General features: G+C 38.4%; 1 protein-coding gene across 8 annotated transcripts in view; it reads left to right on the top strand.

Annotated features, from left to right (window-relative positions):
• PLEKHA7 (pleckstrin homology domain containing A7) overlaps positions 1–18,223 on the top strand; it is a 145,622-nt gene that overhangs the window by 76,801 nt on the left and 50,598 nt on the right. For 7 of the 8 annotated variants that reach the window (XM_059848944.1, XM_059848946.1, XM_059848943.1 and 4 more), the window contains 2 exons: positions 7,082–7,165; positions 14,493–14,604. In XM_059848944.1, the coding sequence (XP_059704927.1) occupies positions 7,082–7,165; positions 14,493–14,604 (196 nt within the window). The remainder of the gene's footprint in view (positions 1–7,081; positions 7,166–14,492; positions 14,605–18,223) is intronic. The other variant, XM_059848947.1, reaches the window with a different exon arrangement.

Raw genomic sequence — 18,223 nt, 5'->3', positions numbered from 1 at the left:
TTCTCAGTTCTTGCTCCACTCCAGTGTTGAAAACCTTCAAGGATGGGGACTGCCCGACCTCCCTGGGCAGCCTCTTCTAATGCTTTGCCATCCCTGCTGTGCACAGTTGCATCCTGGAGGGGAAGAAGCTTCTCCTTCAAGCAGCCTGGTGGTTTCTTGTTTAATTTTATGCCTGCTCCCATGAGGTATCACAGGGAAGAGCCTTGTTGGTTGGTCCTGGAGGGCACTCTGAAGCTGAGCAAGGCTTCAGCCCTGACTCTCTCCTCACCACAGCTGCTCTGGACCATTTTAGTGCCCCTCTGCTGAAATCACTTCTGTTTGTTGGTGCCTTTCCTGTATGAGGAAGTCCAAAATTGGATTCAGTGTTCTGGACTGTAGCCCTGGGACGCTGTGATGGATACCAGCTATAATTCCTTCATTCCATCCTGGACTCTGGTGATTCTGTATTTGATTAAAATGCCATTCCCATGCTATAGGTGGTAGATAAAGCATTTCCATTTCATGGAGAGGTGAAAAGGGCAGTGTGTTTCCACACTGTCTGAGGGCACACACAGCAAAGTCTCAGCTTGCAATATTGTCCTCTGATAATCACTTACTTGGTATTATGGATTAAATTCAATAAATAATAAATCAGAAGTGCATTTCTTTTAGGTAAAAATCTATCTTTGGCATTAAAACATCAGTGAAGATAAAATGTTTTGAGGTTATATACCTTTTGTGGCAGCAGAACAAGTTTTCAAAATCTGTTTTATTCAGTTCTTACAGCTGTTGTGTTAAATTGTTTCAACTTTCTACACTGTATGGTTTGCTACCCAAGATGAAGACTGAATGTTGGAAAACTTGTACTTGCTTTGGTATTTAGAACAAAGTGGATTTTGTTGTCTGTTATCATATGTATGATGTCTTTGCATCAAAGTTGAATAGGTTCAAATAGCACTAGAGAGGGTTTTCAGTCTCCTTTGGTAAATTTAGATGCTATGCATGTGAACACCTGTCTTGTTTTAAGTAGTTTTGTTACGGATTAAAAGCTGAGATCTGTGATGTGTTTGTGTAAAGCTTCCCTTAAATACTTTTTCTGAAATGCTATCTTTGTGGGCACTGCTTGTTGGGCAGCTTCATCACTTGAACTCTTGACATTGTGGTTGATACTGGAATATAAGAGTAGGCTGCTTTTACCCAGGGTTTTAAAATCATATTTCTTAAGGATATCACTAATTTCTTTTGTATTAGAGAATGAATTAATAGTTTAGTTTGTGTATCTGTGTTATCAGAGAGATTTTTAATTTAATTTTTGATTTTGAAGGCAGGGACTACAGTTCTTCTAAAACTGCAAAAGTAATGAAATAGATTCAAATTCCTCTTTTCTAAAGATTTCTTTTGTCAAGATTTCCTTTTCTGTAAGACTAACATGCTTTTCCCCTTTAATTTCAAGTTCCCTGAATGCATTTTGTTTTTGTGAGCTAATAAAATCCTGATGGTTTCTCATGATATGCATCAAAAAGGATTTGTGAATCAGCAGATGACTTCAGCCTGTATTAGTCATGGAAATCTGTGTTGATCCTGTGATGATAGTGTATTCATCCTCTTATCTGTGCTTTTAATGACTGAAAATACTTGTAGTGATTCTGTGGCACTTTCCATATTAGCTTACTCTTGGTGTATTAGTTCTGTTTTTAAAAGCATGTTCATTAACAAAACCTTTCCTGCTGATACTACTACTGGATAGTATAAATTATCTTTGGTACCTCATTAAGACAGGAAAAAAGAATTTTTTCATTTCCAAGGAAACAAGCAGTTCCCATTTAACTTCCTCATCAGTGAGCTGGGTAGAAGGATGACCCTAGGTGAGAGCATGACTTTCAGTTTACTGTTAGTTTCAAACTCTTATCATCTGCAAGCTTCCACCAGAAGTGAAAATATAATAAAATCTGATGCCAGGCCATCTTGTCCCCTTTCATCTGTCTTTGCAAGCCCAGACTCTTGTGCTGACTGCTGCTAGTCACAGACACAGCTGCTCAAGATAGTTACAGAATTGTGTTTGGACTGAACAGCTCAACACTTATGAATTCTCATCTGAGTAGGATGTAAGAGTTGAGAGAATTGATTTTTCTTATGCAGCAGTTTCTAGGTTAAGATACCAATTAAACTCAGTGGTGGGGTGGTGAAATTTTGGCCTTATGAAAGTCTCCTGGACACTGATTACAGTGGGGCAAGGATTTTACTGCTGCTCTGATGAGACACTACTGTTTTAAAGTAGTGGATCAGAGTTCAGTGTTTGAAAGATGGAGTTTTGTGTACGTGCAGCTTGTAGTAGGTGCTTTTGCTTGAGTGATAGAATTCTGATCCTTCCAACTTACATTTGTATTACACTGCATTTTTCTTCCAGCTTGCAGAACTTTAAGGGCACTGTTTTTCTTGGACTATTTGTTAGTACTTGTCCTAACCAATTCTTAAAGCTAATATCCAAAAAAATTCTCAGAAGGCTGAAACTATTTTGAAGCCATTGATGTATTTCAGAAACATGTTATGAAATAAAGCAAAGTATTCCTGGCTGTTTGCCTGATTAGATAGAATTCCTCCTGTTTGGAGTAACAGCTCACTGGCTGAACAGTTCTTCACAGCATGAGTTCTTCTGTCAGCTGCACCCACACCAAAATCACCCATGGAAGTGTGGGTGGGTGCCCACATGGGACTGTCATCACCATTTGGGGTATTCAACATGAAGGTGTTTATGCTTATCTAGCCTTATAGGTAAGTGTAAAGGAGTCAGCCTGCCTGGAAGATGAGTGCTGTAGAAATGTCTTTTGATAATTTACAGGGCATCTGTCCAATGACAATGGGAATTTTTCTCACCACTTATAAATTTGCTGTTAATGTGATGTAGACTTCATCAATAGTTGATTCACACATTTCAAGTTTCAGCTGCCTGTGCATTTAAATTACTCCAGAGACAATCTATACGCTTGCTTGACTTCAAATGAAAGGTCATCAGCATCAGTCATGTCCAAAAATTAATAATTAGGACTTGGCTTTGACTCAAACACAAAATTAATTGAAGTCATATTAATTATGAGTTCTGCAAAGGGATCCATACAAGCAAAAGTGCCTGCCTGGCTCCATTGTACTCTAGGGTTGGAGCCTGGTTTGCCTCTGTCTGAAGACAGTGGGTGACTCAGGTCTTAGGTAAAAGTTGTGTATACATGCTGTGAAATCATGGAATTTGTGGTGAGGTATCTCATTACAAAGAAATGGGTTTTGAACTGTGGTTCTTTTATGAAGAGTCTGAGTCTTAAGTATTACTGTCCTTGAAAATTGGTGTTCTCTAACTTTGAAATTGAGAAGAATTTCCACCAGTCTGTAGTGTAATTTAATAGAGCTGGTAGTGGTAGATAGTAATCAATGTATTTTTTTGTGGATTTTTCATGTTTTTATACTTGTTTTGCTTTCACGACCCTGATTACCAGTATCTGTACAAAATCAGAATAAAATTAAAAGATGTTTGCTAGGAAAAAATGCATGATTAATCACACAGAAAATTTGTATTGTTGCTAGAAAACTTAGCTTGGCATTGCAAGTGTGTGGTGTTGTACTAATGCAAGGTCTGAGGCATTCAGAATTCACATGGTGAAGCATTGTAAGCCTTTTCCAGTTTTGTTGAAGCTATTACATCTTTCTTTAATTAAAAAAAAAAAAAAGGAATAAAAGGGGCATGGAGAGTAGAACAGTTTACCATGTCCTTTTATTAAGGCACATTGATTGTGCCTGTTGTATGTGGTGGATTTCTGGACAATAGGAACACATTCAGTAGTTGCCATTTGGAGGAAATAGAGGTGATTAACCACTTCTTAGGTAGCTGATGTGTCCAGAGAACAACTGTGCCAGGTCTTTTCTTGGTCTGTTCTTGGAAAGGAAGGAAAACTTGCACTGCAGCAAGTTTAGAGCACTCTGACTGGTGATGTTACTGTCATCAGTGTTTTGTAAACAGATGTCACTGTTAAGCAAATGTTTAAAAGACATGAAAACAACAACAAAAAATTGCCGTTAAAAATCTAGCTGTTCAATTTCTCTCATCCTGATAAAAACAAGCTACTGCTAATAGTCTTGGAATAAATCCCTTTAAATACTGAGAAAGCTTCAAAGAAGCTTTATTATAAGAATTAAATTGCATTTGCAGAGAAAGGATAGAGGGAGCAGCAGAGAATGACAGAACAGAATAATTTATGTTGGAAGGAAGCTCTGGACCCCATCACATCCAGCCAGGCCAGCTTCAAAGTTGGACCCAACTTAGGAAGTTTGGTATTTGGCTTGGAGCCTTATCTGGCCACCACATTTTGGATGTTTCCAAGGAAGGAGATTCCACAGCCTTGCTAGGCAACCTCTTCCAATGTTTGACTGCTCTCATTGTGAAGGGAAATCTGCCTGCTATCTAATTCCTGGTGGCAAGGCATTAGCCATCTGTTGTATAGGTTGTTTTGAATGGTATCACTTAGTCTTAATGAGTCCTGTGAGGCAAAACACTTAAACTCTCACTTTTCAAATTCAAATAAACCACTGTGCTCTGCAAAACTAATTGTTAGTGGCAGGGATTTCATTTCTTTCTTCCCAGTGAAGTCCTGCTATTGAAGCTGCAGAAGTTTTGGGTTTATGTGCCCTCTCCTTGTCTGTGAAATTACCATCTGCATTTTGGGCAGCAACAGAGCCATCCTTCTGTTTCTCTGCTCGTAGTGTTTGCTTGACATGCAAAACTTGTCCTAAAATGCATTGCTCAGATATTGAAACAAGTGTTTACTTTCCAGCTGAAATCTTTATTATTAGTAAGCAGTGTTTAGTCTTGTTAGTAATGTACTTGCTCTTTATTTGCTACTAAGAGGATTAATTCCTCTTCTGGTGAATTTATTTCCTGAGATAGAATAAAGCATTTGTGTACATGCTGGTATGGTATAATGGGAAACTTCCCTTCCTGAATAACCCCAGAGCACTTCTGGAATACAGTTCTTTTTCTTAGTCTTAATTGGAGAGTGAGTTATTAATGACTGACAGCCTGCAGATGAGAGCTTGTTGGCAGTTCCTCTGCCCCTGGAGAATATAGCTGGCAAGGTCCTTTCATTTTTTTTAAGCTAACAGGGTATCTGCACTTTTTTTTTGATAGCAGTCCTAACCTAAGCATCTAAGGTTAAGCAGACTGCTTCAGGCCTGCTTTGAAAGGAAAGGCTTTCAACTTAAAAATGGACAGTGTGACAAACATGGAGGTCAGTTGTTAGGGTTATAGTTTATTTATTCATGATTTTCTTTGAAAACATCTCAAGTTCCTATCCCACTCTTTGGATGTAGACACAAAATTGAATCTCACATAGAAATGCTTTTTAAGGAAACAATACTCCTCAGTGGTTTTGTGAGGAAATAGGTCCTGGTTGCTTTGTAGGTGTTATTGTGTGCTAACTGAAGATGTTTTCTCTGGATCTCTGATTTCATGGAAAAACTGAAGAGTTAGAAACTTTATTAAACTTTATTAACCCACAGCTGAAGGACAGGTTAGATCTCAGCAGTGTAGGGAGCAAGGGCCATCCCTGGTGCAGTGCAGTAATTGATAGCCCATATCTTGTTCACAGTTTCCAATGGCTCCAGGGTGAGGATTTTATAATAGGTGAGGCTGGAAAAAGGCTTTCTGGTGTTGTATAACTTGTTAGAGCTTTCAGCTTACCATTGGAAATGTTCATGATATGGGTGCCTTATATCTGACTTGCTCAGGTGTAAGGAACCCAACCTAGTGGCAAGGTGTGTTGGAAAAGGGTGACAAGTTTATAACCCACCAAACATCCTCTGTGTTTATGGCCCTGGTGGGACTTGAAATGAGCACTTGGTGGGGTTTTTGTTGTTGTTAGGGGTTGGTTGGTTTTGGTTTGCTTGGTTTTGGTTTGTTTTTTAAATCAAGACATGTCCTGAGCTATTTACATTGGCATGTTTTGGCTGTGTGAGCTGTTGGATTGTTAGCTGTCCTTTAGTCAGCAGAGTGTTATCTCTTAGGAACTCATTGCTCTGAAACCTCCAAGTATTTCTTTATGCCTTATTCTGTGCTGGGGGGGCATCCTGGAATGCTGGACAACAAGGTCAAATCTGTAATGCTTGAAACCACACAGAGGCTTTACAAGAGGAAAAACTCCAACTCTTTAAACAAGAAAACACATCAAGTTTTCATTTTTGCCTTGTTGAGGTACAATTCTTTGAATGGCCTTGTTATTTTTACTTTCTGAATTCACTCAGACTGTGTTACTGTTTTATTATATTTGATGTGAGTGCTGGTTTTGGATGTTGTTTACCTGAAAATTCTTAACAAAACTCAGAAAAATTTAGAGTCTTGAATGAGCTCTTGGTTCACAGATAGCTAAGATACTTCTCTTTAATGAAATGAAATGTTTCACAGAGGATAGCAAAATGTCTAGATAGGACTCTGAGGGAAAGTTTATAGAAACCCCTGATTTTAATTCAGTTCTGATGAAATACTAAATAATGTTGCTTTATGTAGACTGTGCAGCCCCACAGCTAAGGTTGTATGTTACAGCTCTGCATGAAATGTGATGAGAAATAATTGGAGAAATGCCACATTAGAGGAAAAAGAAACATGCAAGAAATGGCTTCCACATAATTTCTGTCTGACCTCATTAAATAATAAAAATTGTGTAAAATGTTGCATTTTAAATTACTGGTTCTATTCTGTGAAATTTATGGAAAAAATTTCAGAAATGGATGTTGTGTAATTTCTATGCTATATCTAAATAATCAGGTGTAAATAATCATAAATTCAAGTGTGTCTCACTAACTGAGGATTGCAACTAGTTTACTTTTAAAACATTAACCTGCTTAATAATTAAATGGCACAGTGTGCCATTGGCAAAGTCGACAAGAACATAGGAAGGAGCTGAAAACATTTCAGACTTGAAAAGCACCTCAGAAATATGTTTAATTTCTGGACTAGAGCAGCAAAACATCAATATAAAAAGTTTTGCCTTTTAGAGATCATATTTTACTGAGTATAGCAATATTAATTTTCTTTTTCCTTTTTTCTTTTTTTTTTTCCTTTCAGCCATAATCAGCAGACCACGTCATTTAGACATCCTGTGACAGGACAGGTTTCTCCAGAAAATATTGAATTTATTTTGCGAGAAGAGTAAGTAGTTTTATACCCATGTCAAGAGATCTAAAACAGTAACACATTTACCTACAGCAGATTAGTACCTTAACTTACTGACAGTTCTTCCATTATTGTCGAAAAATTTAATTGAGGTTTGTGCTTAAAATTTTGCTTCTCATTGTGATAGTGACTACTTTGAAGTCCTAGCTTGGAATCAAAAACTATCAGTGTGATAGTTTCTTTATCAAATCTCCAAAAGACCCCAGACAAAACTAAAAATAGACAAAAAAATATTACAAAACATACTTAAACAATTATGCTATAGTCTTATATAAATATCAGGTAAACAGAACATAAATGTAAAGTGCATGTTGGAAGGTTAGTACTGAAATTGAAATACACATAATACTGCTAGTTTCAATTGTATTTCCTTGGTTTTCTAATGTTTAAGATGTTCTACATTCATCCCCTGTTTTTCTTTGTTCTAAAGAAATGGTGGAGAATATATTTGTGTCTAGCATATTTTATCTTGATAGTCTGATCAAAAAAGAACCAAGCAAAAGTAAGAAATGCATGTGTTCAGTCTGGTGGGTTTGGTGCCCTTTGGGGTGGTGCTGGGTTGGATCATGCACCATTTCTCTGTAGGCTTCAGCTCCTCCTCATCATCCTGGCTGCCTGCTGGACTGCTCCTGCCATCCTTCTCTAGTGGTATCTCCCCTAGACAGAAAACAGAGTCTGGGACAAAACTCTACATCCCTTCTAAAACCAAAGGGCAAGAAGAATGGCACACCACCAGACAGGTTTTTTCTCTGTCACAGAGCCTGGGCATCCTGCTGGGATGGCCTGGACGTGAGGGGTGTGTGGCTGCCTGCACAGTTCTGAGCTCTTTACATTTCAAATTCTGTGACATTGAATTTGCTCCACATTTTGGTAGGACTGGTGTCAAAAGCAGTTACAGGGCCTAGAGGAAGGCTGTTCCACACTCCCAGGAGACTGAGCCTTTTCCATGTCTCCTCCTGTCACTTGGGGGAGTGGAGCATGGCTGTAGAGCTCAGAGGTTCTGCTGCAGCCCTGAGGAGAACTTCTCAAATAGTTTAAAAGCCAAACCAACCAACCAAAACCAACAATAGCAGCAAAACCCCTAAAAAACCACAGGCTAAAGAGTTGTTCTCCCCCAAGGCAAAGCCAAGCCAAGGCCAAATCCTGTGTCAAGATCCCTGATGAGAGCTAAAATGAAATGTAACATTGTAGGAGAGGACTGTGATTGGGTATGAGGGCTGTGGGATGGCTGCTGAGCTGGAGGTCACCCCAGCTGTCCCCAGGCATGCACCTGCCCATTGACAGGTATGAAACAAGCTGCTCCACCTCACTGTCCTGGTCAGCAGAACAGCTATGCTGCAGATCAGCAAGTCTCACAGAGAGAGTGGGGACAGCAGCCCCTGAGCCTGTGTTCCAGCTTCCATCCATTAATTGGTTTTGAATTTATCTGTTGTAAAGGTTCAGTCAAATTTAATATGAATTTAAACATGTACTGGAAAATAGGTGTCTGGATAACCTCTTGGAGTGCCTGCCTGGATTAGTCACACTTGCCTAGGCTGTTCTTCATTTTGTAGTCATGGCAGCTGATAAATTATTAAGAACAGAATTGGAAGAATTACTTGCTGGTGGCACATAGATTTAGTAATCTTTAATGTATGTTAGAAACTTTATTGGAGGAGAAGTGGAAGTGCTTATTGGAGGGGAGTCTGATGAACATGCAGGCTTCAGTTACTTGCACTGAGAGGCTGTCAAAACCAGGAAAAATCTCACACTGTAGTAGAATTAGTGGGGAGAGGTGGTTTTAATTCTAAAAGAAGAGGGAATGGCTGGAGGGACAGAGAGAACAGTAAATGTTTCTAGTCACTGCCCAGAAAACAGTATTTGCAAGAATGTTTCTCTAAGCTTTGTTATTGGCCTGAAGAACATACAGTGTTTTTAAAATCAGATGTGTTTAATCTGTCAGTTAAAATTGCTTTAAAAATGACTTTTTGGAATGTGTGGGATGCTCTGGTTTCCTTAGTTTTGTGCCACTTCTGTGCAGCACTGGGGATTACACAGAGGCCCTTCACCATGGTCCTGTGAAGACCTGAACTCTTCACCTGAGTTCCTGCCAGGTGATGATGCTGGCATCTGTGGAGTGTCTGGTGAAATCAGAGGAGCCCTTAGCACCTCCCTGTCCTTAGGCCTGGGAATGGTGGTGGAGCTGTGCTGTGTTTCCAGTCCTTTTCCCTCAGGCATCAGGGATTCCTTGGAATCAGGGGTGGTGGTGGTGTGTCAGTTGGGAATCAGTGTTGCAGATCCCTGTCCTGTGATGAAAGGATTTCCAGCAGCAGGACTCGGGTCAGAGAGGCAGTCTCTGGATTGGCATGGTCTGTGGAACCCTTCCATCCTGGCATCCTTTGACCAAGACCACTTTTTCCTGTAGCTGGAGCAGTAGCACTCCTAGGGGTTTCATAAAAGGAGATTTGTTCTTTAGTGCTGTTGTGATGTGATTTATTGCTGACTGGTTGATTTTAATTTAAGATTAGGGCCAAGGGCTTGTCAGCAGGTGTTGACTAGGAGCTAGTGGGAAAAGGGAGCACAAACTTGTTCAGGCTGCAACAGACAGATCTATTTAAAAGGACACATTTTACATCAGAAAAGTAGTTTACAGTTGTGTAGGAATGATGAATGGGGGGACTGCTCTGGCCATTCCTCATCCTGGAGGCAGTGTTCTGGCGAGAGGATTTGGAAACAAGATTGGGAAAATGACCCTGATGAGTGATGTAATCCTAGCTTGAGTATGACTCAGTTGTGAACCAAATGCCCTTGATTCACTTGATCAGATGAGAACTGGACACTTTCAGTAGAAGGCTGGGACTGTATTTCACTAGTCTTTCCCCAAGGTGTTTTAACAAGATCACATCAATTTTGCTTTTCAAGCTGAAATCTGGTTTTCTCAACCCCATTGTGGCTGGAACCTGTGACTTTTGAATTACATTATCTTTTGATCCTTACACTATTCCTTCTTCCTAAAGGTGTTCTAATTTAGATTTTTTTTTTCTTTTAAATAGTGAATTAGTAATTCCTTATTTCCTGAGACATTCTTAGCTGGTACTAATATCAAATCCCTACCTTGTACTCTTTTTCCAAGCTTAGCAGCTTTGCTCACTTGGTGTGTGGGGTGTGTGTTCTGTATCCTTCACTAGCTCTGCTTGAGAGCAGCTTTTCTGCATGTCACTTTTAGGTTTCTTTTTTTCTCATGCAATGGTTGGTCATAGGTGACTGCAAGATTCAGCCTATGAGCTCATTGTTTGTTATAATAATTTAATTGTACTTTTACTTCTCTATTCCTTTACTAATAATTCTTAATGTTCTTTGGCTGCTGTTACTCATTGAGCTGATATTTAAAAAAAACCTTGCCTTGGCGATGTTGTTTTGAGTGATAAAAGCTGCAGAGGTGTGTTTCATTTCTTCCTCCTTTGAATTACTTTTCTGTTGTTGGCACTGAATTCAGTTTGGCATCATGTTTTTTTGTATTTTAAGTTTATTTTTCTGTCTGTTTCTGTCAGCATTTCAGTTTGTCTAGAATAATTTTTATTTTCTTTTGACTTGCTCACCTCACAGTTTTTAGGATCACATTGAAATAATCTGAGTGTCTTGCTGTATGGGAAGCCCCTCCATTTCACAACTGCCTCTTGATCTTTGTGCTTTGCTTTCATTTTTTAATGAACCCTTAATCCACAAAGGGACCTTTCTTAAACAACTGGTGGAGAAGTGAGAATTAATGATAAGTCTGCTAGACAGGTGTTTGGTCTTAGTTAACTACATTGTTACACGTGCATTTCTCTGAAAACAGTCTGTGATAGAATTACTGAGGATAGCTGTATATCATGTTTAGATTTCTCCTCTCAGATCTTTGTTAAATAACAGTTCTTTAAGTAATTGTGGACAGAAAGGAAGAATCAGGCCCATGCAGCCATGTAACTAATGTTAAACATTAGTTTAATATTATACAGCTATTATTAGTTTAATATTATACTGCTCCTAACACACAGTTGTGTGTGAGGAGCTCTATAATATTTGGCATGGCAGTGTGTTTGCAAATGAGGAGATAGTACTTTAAAAAATACAAGAACATAAATGTAGACATATGGTGGGAAAAAATATGATGTGCTTAATCCAGTGAGTGCTGTCCTCTTTCTTGCCTGTTTTTGTGTGCCTGATAAAACCTGTGGATCACCTCTGGGGAGAGAGCCATCTTATTTCATCTACTGCATTTGGTTACTATAGCAGCAAAAATATCAGGTGGAGAGGAAAGAGGAGACCCAAACAACCCTAAAATAAATATCTGCCTTGTTTACATGTATAGGAACACTAGGAGGGTTGTTGTATTTTGGTTTTTTTTAAAATCTACCTGATTAGGAAATTTATTAGTAATTAAACTGCACTGACACAATGTTACTGCATCATGTCTGATGCCAACAAATAAACTTTTTAAGTTGCCAGTATGGATGTGGATCTTCCAAGTCGACTGATCTATATGGTCTCTCGTGAGTATTGCATTTTCAATATGGGCTACTGCTGCAGTCATTGGTTTTTATTGTTCTTCTTCAGTGTCAGGGTTTTCTAATAACCCAGATGTTGGCTAGGTAATTTTTTCAGCTGGTAAATATGGTTTCTGGAGACATACTAGCAATGTTTAAGTAGAGCAGGGAGTTGCTTGACAGGAGATATTATATAGAGTGTTATTTTCAAGTACTTAAAAATATTGACAGAGTATTGGAGCTCCAAGTGGACACACTGCAATTCTGTGTGTGTAGTCACACACTTGTGGGAGGCAGTAAAAAACTAGCCTGAAAACAGTAAAACAGCATCACTACCAAGACAGAGTGGGGTATCTTGGAAAACAGGTATTATCAAACATCTTTGGTAATAGGAACTTTGAACTAATGGTTCTGAATGCACAGAGTCAGTGCTGTACTCACTTATTTTTGAAGTGGAATCTGTAAATATTATTAGGACAATGTTAATTCCCTTAACATGTTTCAGGTAATTCTGTATATTCTGCCTGGTTTTATTTGCTTTTAAAAACACTGAGAATCTTCATTAGCTGTTAAAAGACTTGAATACCTGAATTTATGTTCTGATTTCATGCAAAAATCCTATTGTATCCTGGAAATATTATATACAAATACTGAAATGAATTTGCAGTATTGTTTTGTGTTTTCTGTTAAATGTTGGGCAAGTTTGCATCACCAGGTTTGCTGCTGAAGACTTTTTATAGGAGAATAATAATGTATTTTCTCTTTCAATGGACTTAATGTGTTTTTTTACTTGCTATTTGAATTCTTCCATGGCAACTACCTCACATTTTTTAGGGAGTATTTTTCTTCTTGTGAAGTTGAGGTTCATCATTAATTTGATATTATTAGAAAAGGAAAGCCTGGTTTCTTGGCAGTAATCACTTGCAGTAGCAAGTGGAAGAGCAATCACAGTATGATCACATAATAAATGCTTAGAAATTACATTTTTATCACTCTGTATTGTATTATGATTTTCTTATGATGGTCTTGTTAAACATATAGCTTAATTTGCTCTGTAATTCTTCTATTTTGTTCTAAAGTGCAGTATGTTTAACCTGCTGTGAAACAGCATTTTTGGGAATAGAGAAAGTCTGTTAAATCAGAGTAGAAATTTTAAGTTAAAACCATTCCTCTGGGGTTATTTTTTCTTCATTAATTTTTTATTAGAAAAATTAATTCCAATTTGTCAAAGTTTAAATTGTATTTTTCATTTTCATCAACAGGAATAGCTCAGTCAGGCAGTGTCATATATGGGAAGTTTCTTAACCTGCACTTTGCAGAGACTGGATTAAAGGGTGATTAAATGCTGAACCTCTGGTCCACAAGAGGTGAGGCAAATTGACTCAAACTGACATGATTAACTTCCCTTGCTTTAAAGGATGGCCAGGAATTTTAGGGGCTTTCTCTAGGTTGTTCTTATATCTTGGACCTGAGGTTAGAGATAAAATCTAGAAAGAAGGAATTTATGTCAGATTTGCAAGATATAAATAAAATGGGACCTAAGTTAGTAAGTATTACTTACTTGCAAGCTTCATTGAAACCCTGGTCACAAATGGAAAATACATGGAAAAACCTCCTATCCAGGCTTTTGAACAGATAATTGTTCAGGTTGTAGCTGAGGAAGAGCAGTGGTGGAAAATACTTTGTCCTCTGTTAAACTTTGTGTTGAGCTACTAAAATCACAGACTGTTCTCTGTTCTCATGATAACTGTGCTAACTCCTCAGAATTCTTCTGTTCTCTGTTGTGTTCAGATCTGGATTTCAGTGGTAGCAGCAACCATGGTTGGTGTAGCTTGTATACCATTTTTGGTTTTTCTGATAAATGGCTTTGGTGACTGGGAAAAGGAAAATCAGGTGGTGTTAATTGTTTGTTTTGTTGTGTTTTCTTTTCTGATGTGACTCTATTGCTACTTGTTAGTTGCTAAATTATGTTGTTAATGATTTTTGAAAATGCCACCTGTGGTTTTAATTTCATTCGATGCTGGTGTCGAGTTTGGCTGCTGAAGCTTCTCTTCACAGAGATTTTATTTTGCCCTTCCATTTATTCTCTCAATTCTTCATCTGGGTGGCTGTGCTGAATTCTTACTTGTTGAACAGGTTCTGCTGGTAGGATTGACCTCACTTATGCTTTAAATGGATATCTGAGCTAGTTATCAGGATTTCTGGAACCTTAGGATGACTCAGAAATTACACATTTCTAACAACTATCTGCCTTGAATTGCACCATTTTGCTTAAAAGGTATTTTAATAATTCATGCTGTGCTATGAATCATATTTTGGGCAGATTCAAAGATACAGCATTAATTTTGTGAAAGATCTAACAGCAGTCAGGACTCAATTTGATCTTAAATAAAAAGCCTGTTATTGCCAAGTGCTGATTCCTGTCCTTTTCTCCCCAGTATTGGCTCTGTTACAGGTTTGGCCAATTCTCTAAATTGGGCAGTTTGGTTTCACTGCACAGTCCTTACCTTCTCTCTTCCTGCACTCCTTGTTAGATCCTGATTCTCTCTTGGGTTTGCAGACAGTTTGGCAGGTTTCTCCCTCCTGATGCATAGACAAATACCAATCATCAGATGTCTCTGCTTGGGAAAGACCTGAAATCAAAATGACAGGAGTGCTGCAAAGGGACTTGCAGACACCCAGGAAATATTTGACTAACTTGTCGTTCATTTGCACACTGTGAATTTTAAACATAAAAAGGCCAAACGGAATGTTTGAAACAATGTGCTTTAGATTATCTGGTTTTGTTTGCTTCCTAGACAGAATTCATCTATGTCCAACCAACAAATGAACCAAAGGCCTTCAAGCATGGTCAGTGAAACATCCACTGCAGTAACTACGTCTGCTGTTGATACAAAACCTGGCTCCAAGGTAAAATGTAAAAGATATTTTTTTCAGCTTGTTGGTCACAACTTCACTGATTTTAAATCCAATGTTATGCTGATTTCAGTAGGGCTGTGGATTTGGCTATAAGTCTAGTAAGACCTCAGAGAAGAGGTAATACCTTCTACCCAGACACAAACCTTTGGACGGCACTGTATGCAGCAGTAACAGCTTTGGAAGCACTGTACACCCTCCTGACAGCACTGAATGGTACCTTCTTCCATTGTGATTACTGGGACATAGAAAGGTTGAGTCTTACAAATGGAAGTAAATATATGTAATATTAGTATTTCAGCAAGTGTTTTAGTACTCCAGTGTATATGGCAAAAAGTGGTGTATGATACCAGGAATTTGCAGTTCTTATTTTTTCATGACATCTTACTGCTTTCCTCCTCCTAGTAACAATTAAATCCTTTTCTGCCCTCACTGCATTGCACAAGCAGAGCAGGCACCAAGTTCACACACATAATGTTTAATAATAGAAAAGTCCATTCCTTGTCATTGACAAAGGACCTGTGTCCATTATTGAACAAAATATAATACAGTGCTGTACTTCAAGTGTCACCATCTATTTTAATACTTCTTTGACCTTACAGTAAATTGCAGAACAGTGAGAATGGTAGTGGGTGGATAAAAAGGAATAGAGCAATATTGAAAGAATTAGCAGAGATAATTTTCTTAACTTTGACTGCAGTTCTTAAACTTCTCAGTTGGTTTTTTTTTAAATGCAAAAGTGGGCAGCCTCTTATGGAACTGAGTTTAAGAAAGGACTTCACCGAATTGATTGCAAAGATGTTTTGTTTAGTTGGAATATTTAAAATCTTTTACTAATGTTTTGATGTGCTTGAGTACAGGAGATGATACAATTTCATGAGAAGCTAAAAATTATTTTTTAAAACCCTAAGTGTATAAGTTATTAAACCTACACAAAGATTGTAATGTATCATATCTCAAGAATTCATTTCTATTTAAAGTGCTAGATGAAGTTATCACTGCAAACAGTAAGCTTAAGTAGGTTGCTTGAGTTAGTTGAGATATTTATTTTTGATGTTTGAAGAGTTGAACTTACCGAAGTGTGTTGGCATTTGTTTTTACCATATTTATCCTCCTTACTCTGATTTTTTAAAGCCTGCATTAGAGGCAGAAAGCTCATTTTTTTTCCCTCATTAAACCAGCAAACTTACTGGGGACCTGATAGGGTGCTTTGAGCTGGGGAGTTCTCCAGTGACACAGTTGGCTTTAACTTGGCCAGGATCACACTTCTGCCAAAAGTGTGCACCCTCTGACCCCTGCTCCTGCTGCTTCCCTCTGCCACCTGCTTGCACTGATCCCGCAGAGACCAAAAATGGGGAGTGGATCCACTCCCAGGCCACCCCCACATCCTGGGGGCTAATTCAGTGGGCATGTCAGAAGCACACTGCTGAACAGGAGGGTAATGCATTTTTCATCACAGCTTAGAGACTATCCACAATCACCTCCTATGGCTTTGGCTGATCTGGTGTTGGTCTCTCTCTATTGTGTTTGTAGTCCACTGTAAGGGTGGCCATGCATGCTTCTGGCAGGCTCCCAGGTGTGGATTTTTTTAGCACATGGCAGCTTTAGACTGAGAATAAAGCTCTCACAGAGGCTTTGCCAGTGCTTTGCTTCTCTACCAAGTTTGTTTTTATAAGATCCATTCTACTTTGGGTGCTTAATTAAGATGAACCAGCATCTTTCCTACATATGCTGTGTTTCATCCTTGCATGTGTGAACAGGCTTGAAATCACTTCTCTTGCTTTGTAGAGTGAGAAGATCTGTTGAATTCCTTCACAGTCTAACACAAAAATTACTTGAAGTGAACTAGCAGTGAGAAAAAAAGCTGTAAAATAACCTGTGTCCTCCACTTTGAGGTTGACTTTTAGGAAGTTGAGAATAGATTTTAAGGTCTTTCCATCTATTTCTAAATGTTTTCTTCCCTGAATTCCATAATCATTCTTTCAAAGAGTGAGTTCCCAGATGCAGACATGAAGCACAGTCATGAAGCCAGAGACATGTTCATGTTCTCTACTTAGTCATGGCTAATTGTACAATTTTTTAATAAATGCTTCTATAATTTGGTCTTGCAAATGCCATCACAGAATGGTGTATGCATAGTGTTGGAATCCTGGCCAAGTTCAGACATTTTTCCTATGGAGCTGTGCACATTTGGAGCCAGTATTTTGATGCAGGAACTGTGAGTAAGTAATCTAAAGACTTCAGACCAATGCAGTCTGTCCTGCTCTTTGGCATTTGAGGGGTATGGGGTGGAGGGAATGAAAAGCAAAGGGGCATTTTGATAAACTGCAATTATTCTCTGTCCCAAAGATCTCCTTGTTCCTAGCCAATTCAATTACATGATTAACCCTATTAAAAGCCATTTATATTGATTAATAATTCAGGTTATGGAGGAATAAGGGTCTGTTTCAGTTTGACAGAAAGGTACATTTGGAATTCAGTCTGTTGAAACGTGTGGTGGTGTGAATGGAAGTTTGTAAATGTTCCTGGGCCACACAGGACTTTGGCCAGATCAAAACTGAAAGGACAGCAGGGAATGTATTTACTGTCTACATTTTGAGAGCATGTTTGGATGGGTTCTGCATGACCAAGTCACTGAATTGTTGATGACACTGGTAGTTGCTGGTATTTCTCTGAGGTAAACTGGTGAGGAATCCAAGTAAAGATTGTGTCTAGCAGCTGGAGCAAGCCCTGGTGACAGGAATGTCATGTGCCAGCTCTGGGACTGTCTGGAGCTGGAGTGCAGCACCTGGTCTAGTTCACAGCCCCTGTGTGTGAATGCTCAAAATTTGGAGATTTTTTGAGACTTTCAGTTTTTCCTATCTGAAAAATAAGGATTTTGTCTTATTTTCTTGGAGATACTGGAAGGATTCATAAGTTCATTTCTAACTGAAACACTGAGATTTTTTGACTTAAAAAGTTTATGACTTAAACAGGTGGCTTTTTATGGATTGATTTTTTAAAATTCCTTCTAGGTTGAAAGTTCCATGTTTTATTGTGCATATGTATTTGCATATTTTGCCCAAAATACAGTCTTCCTGTTTACTATTTAAAAAACGTGTTCCAAAAAATAGTCTGTACTTTTTTTGTTTGTCCTGTTTAAAAGAAAGAAAAAAAAATTACATAACAAGTTAGCAACTTTCTTCCTCAGCTACAAGCTACTGTAAGAAAGAAGATGAGACAGTGATGGAAAGGGATTTGAAAATTTTGGCTTTTGTCGTTTTTGAGTTTTGTTGCAAAAACTCAGCAGTCACTCACAAGCAAGTCAGCATAACAAAGGTCCTGAAGTCAAAAGTGACTTTTGTTTCTTCAGTGATACAGACAGCTGTGCTGACCTGCATTTTTAAACTCCTGACAATGATACCAGAAGAATTCAAGTTAGGAACAGTCTACTGCAGTGCAGGGAAATAGTTTAAAAATACATCTTTTCTTTTAAACCAATTTCTTAGTCTAGCCAGTGGAAACAAGGCGTGACTGAGTATCTGTTTTGCTTTGCAGTATCTGTTATGCTTTGTTTTATTCCAGAGCAGAATGAGATGATCAATACTGAAGATTATATGAGAATTTTAATTAC

Source organism: Haemorhous mexicanus, chromosome 6 (genome assembly GCF_027477595.1).
Source record: "Haemorhous mexicanus isolate bHaeMex1 chromosome 6, bHaeMex1.pri, whole genome shotgun sequence".
NCBI classification, from domain to species: Eukaryota; Metazoa; Chordata; class Aves; order Passeriformes; family Fringillidae; genus Haemorhous; species Haemorhous mexicanus.
This window is presented reverse-complemented; position numbering and strand designations above follow the sequence as displayed.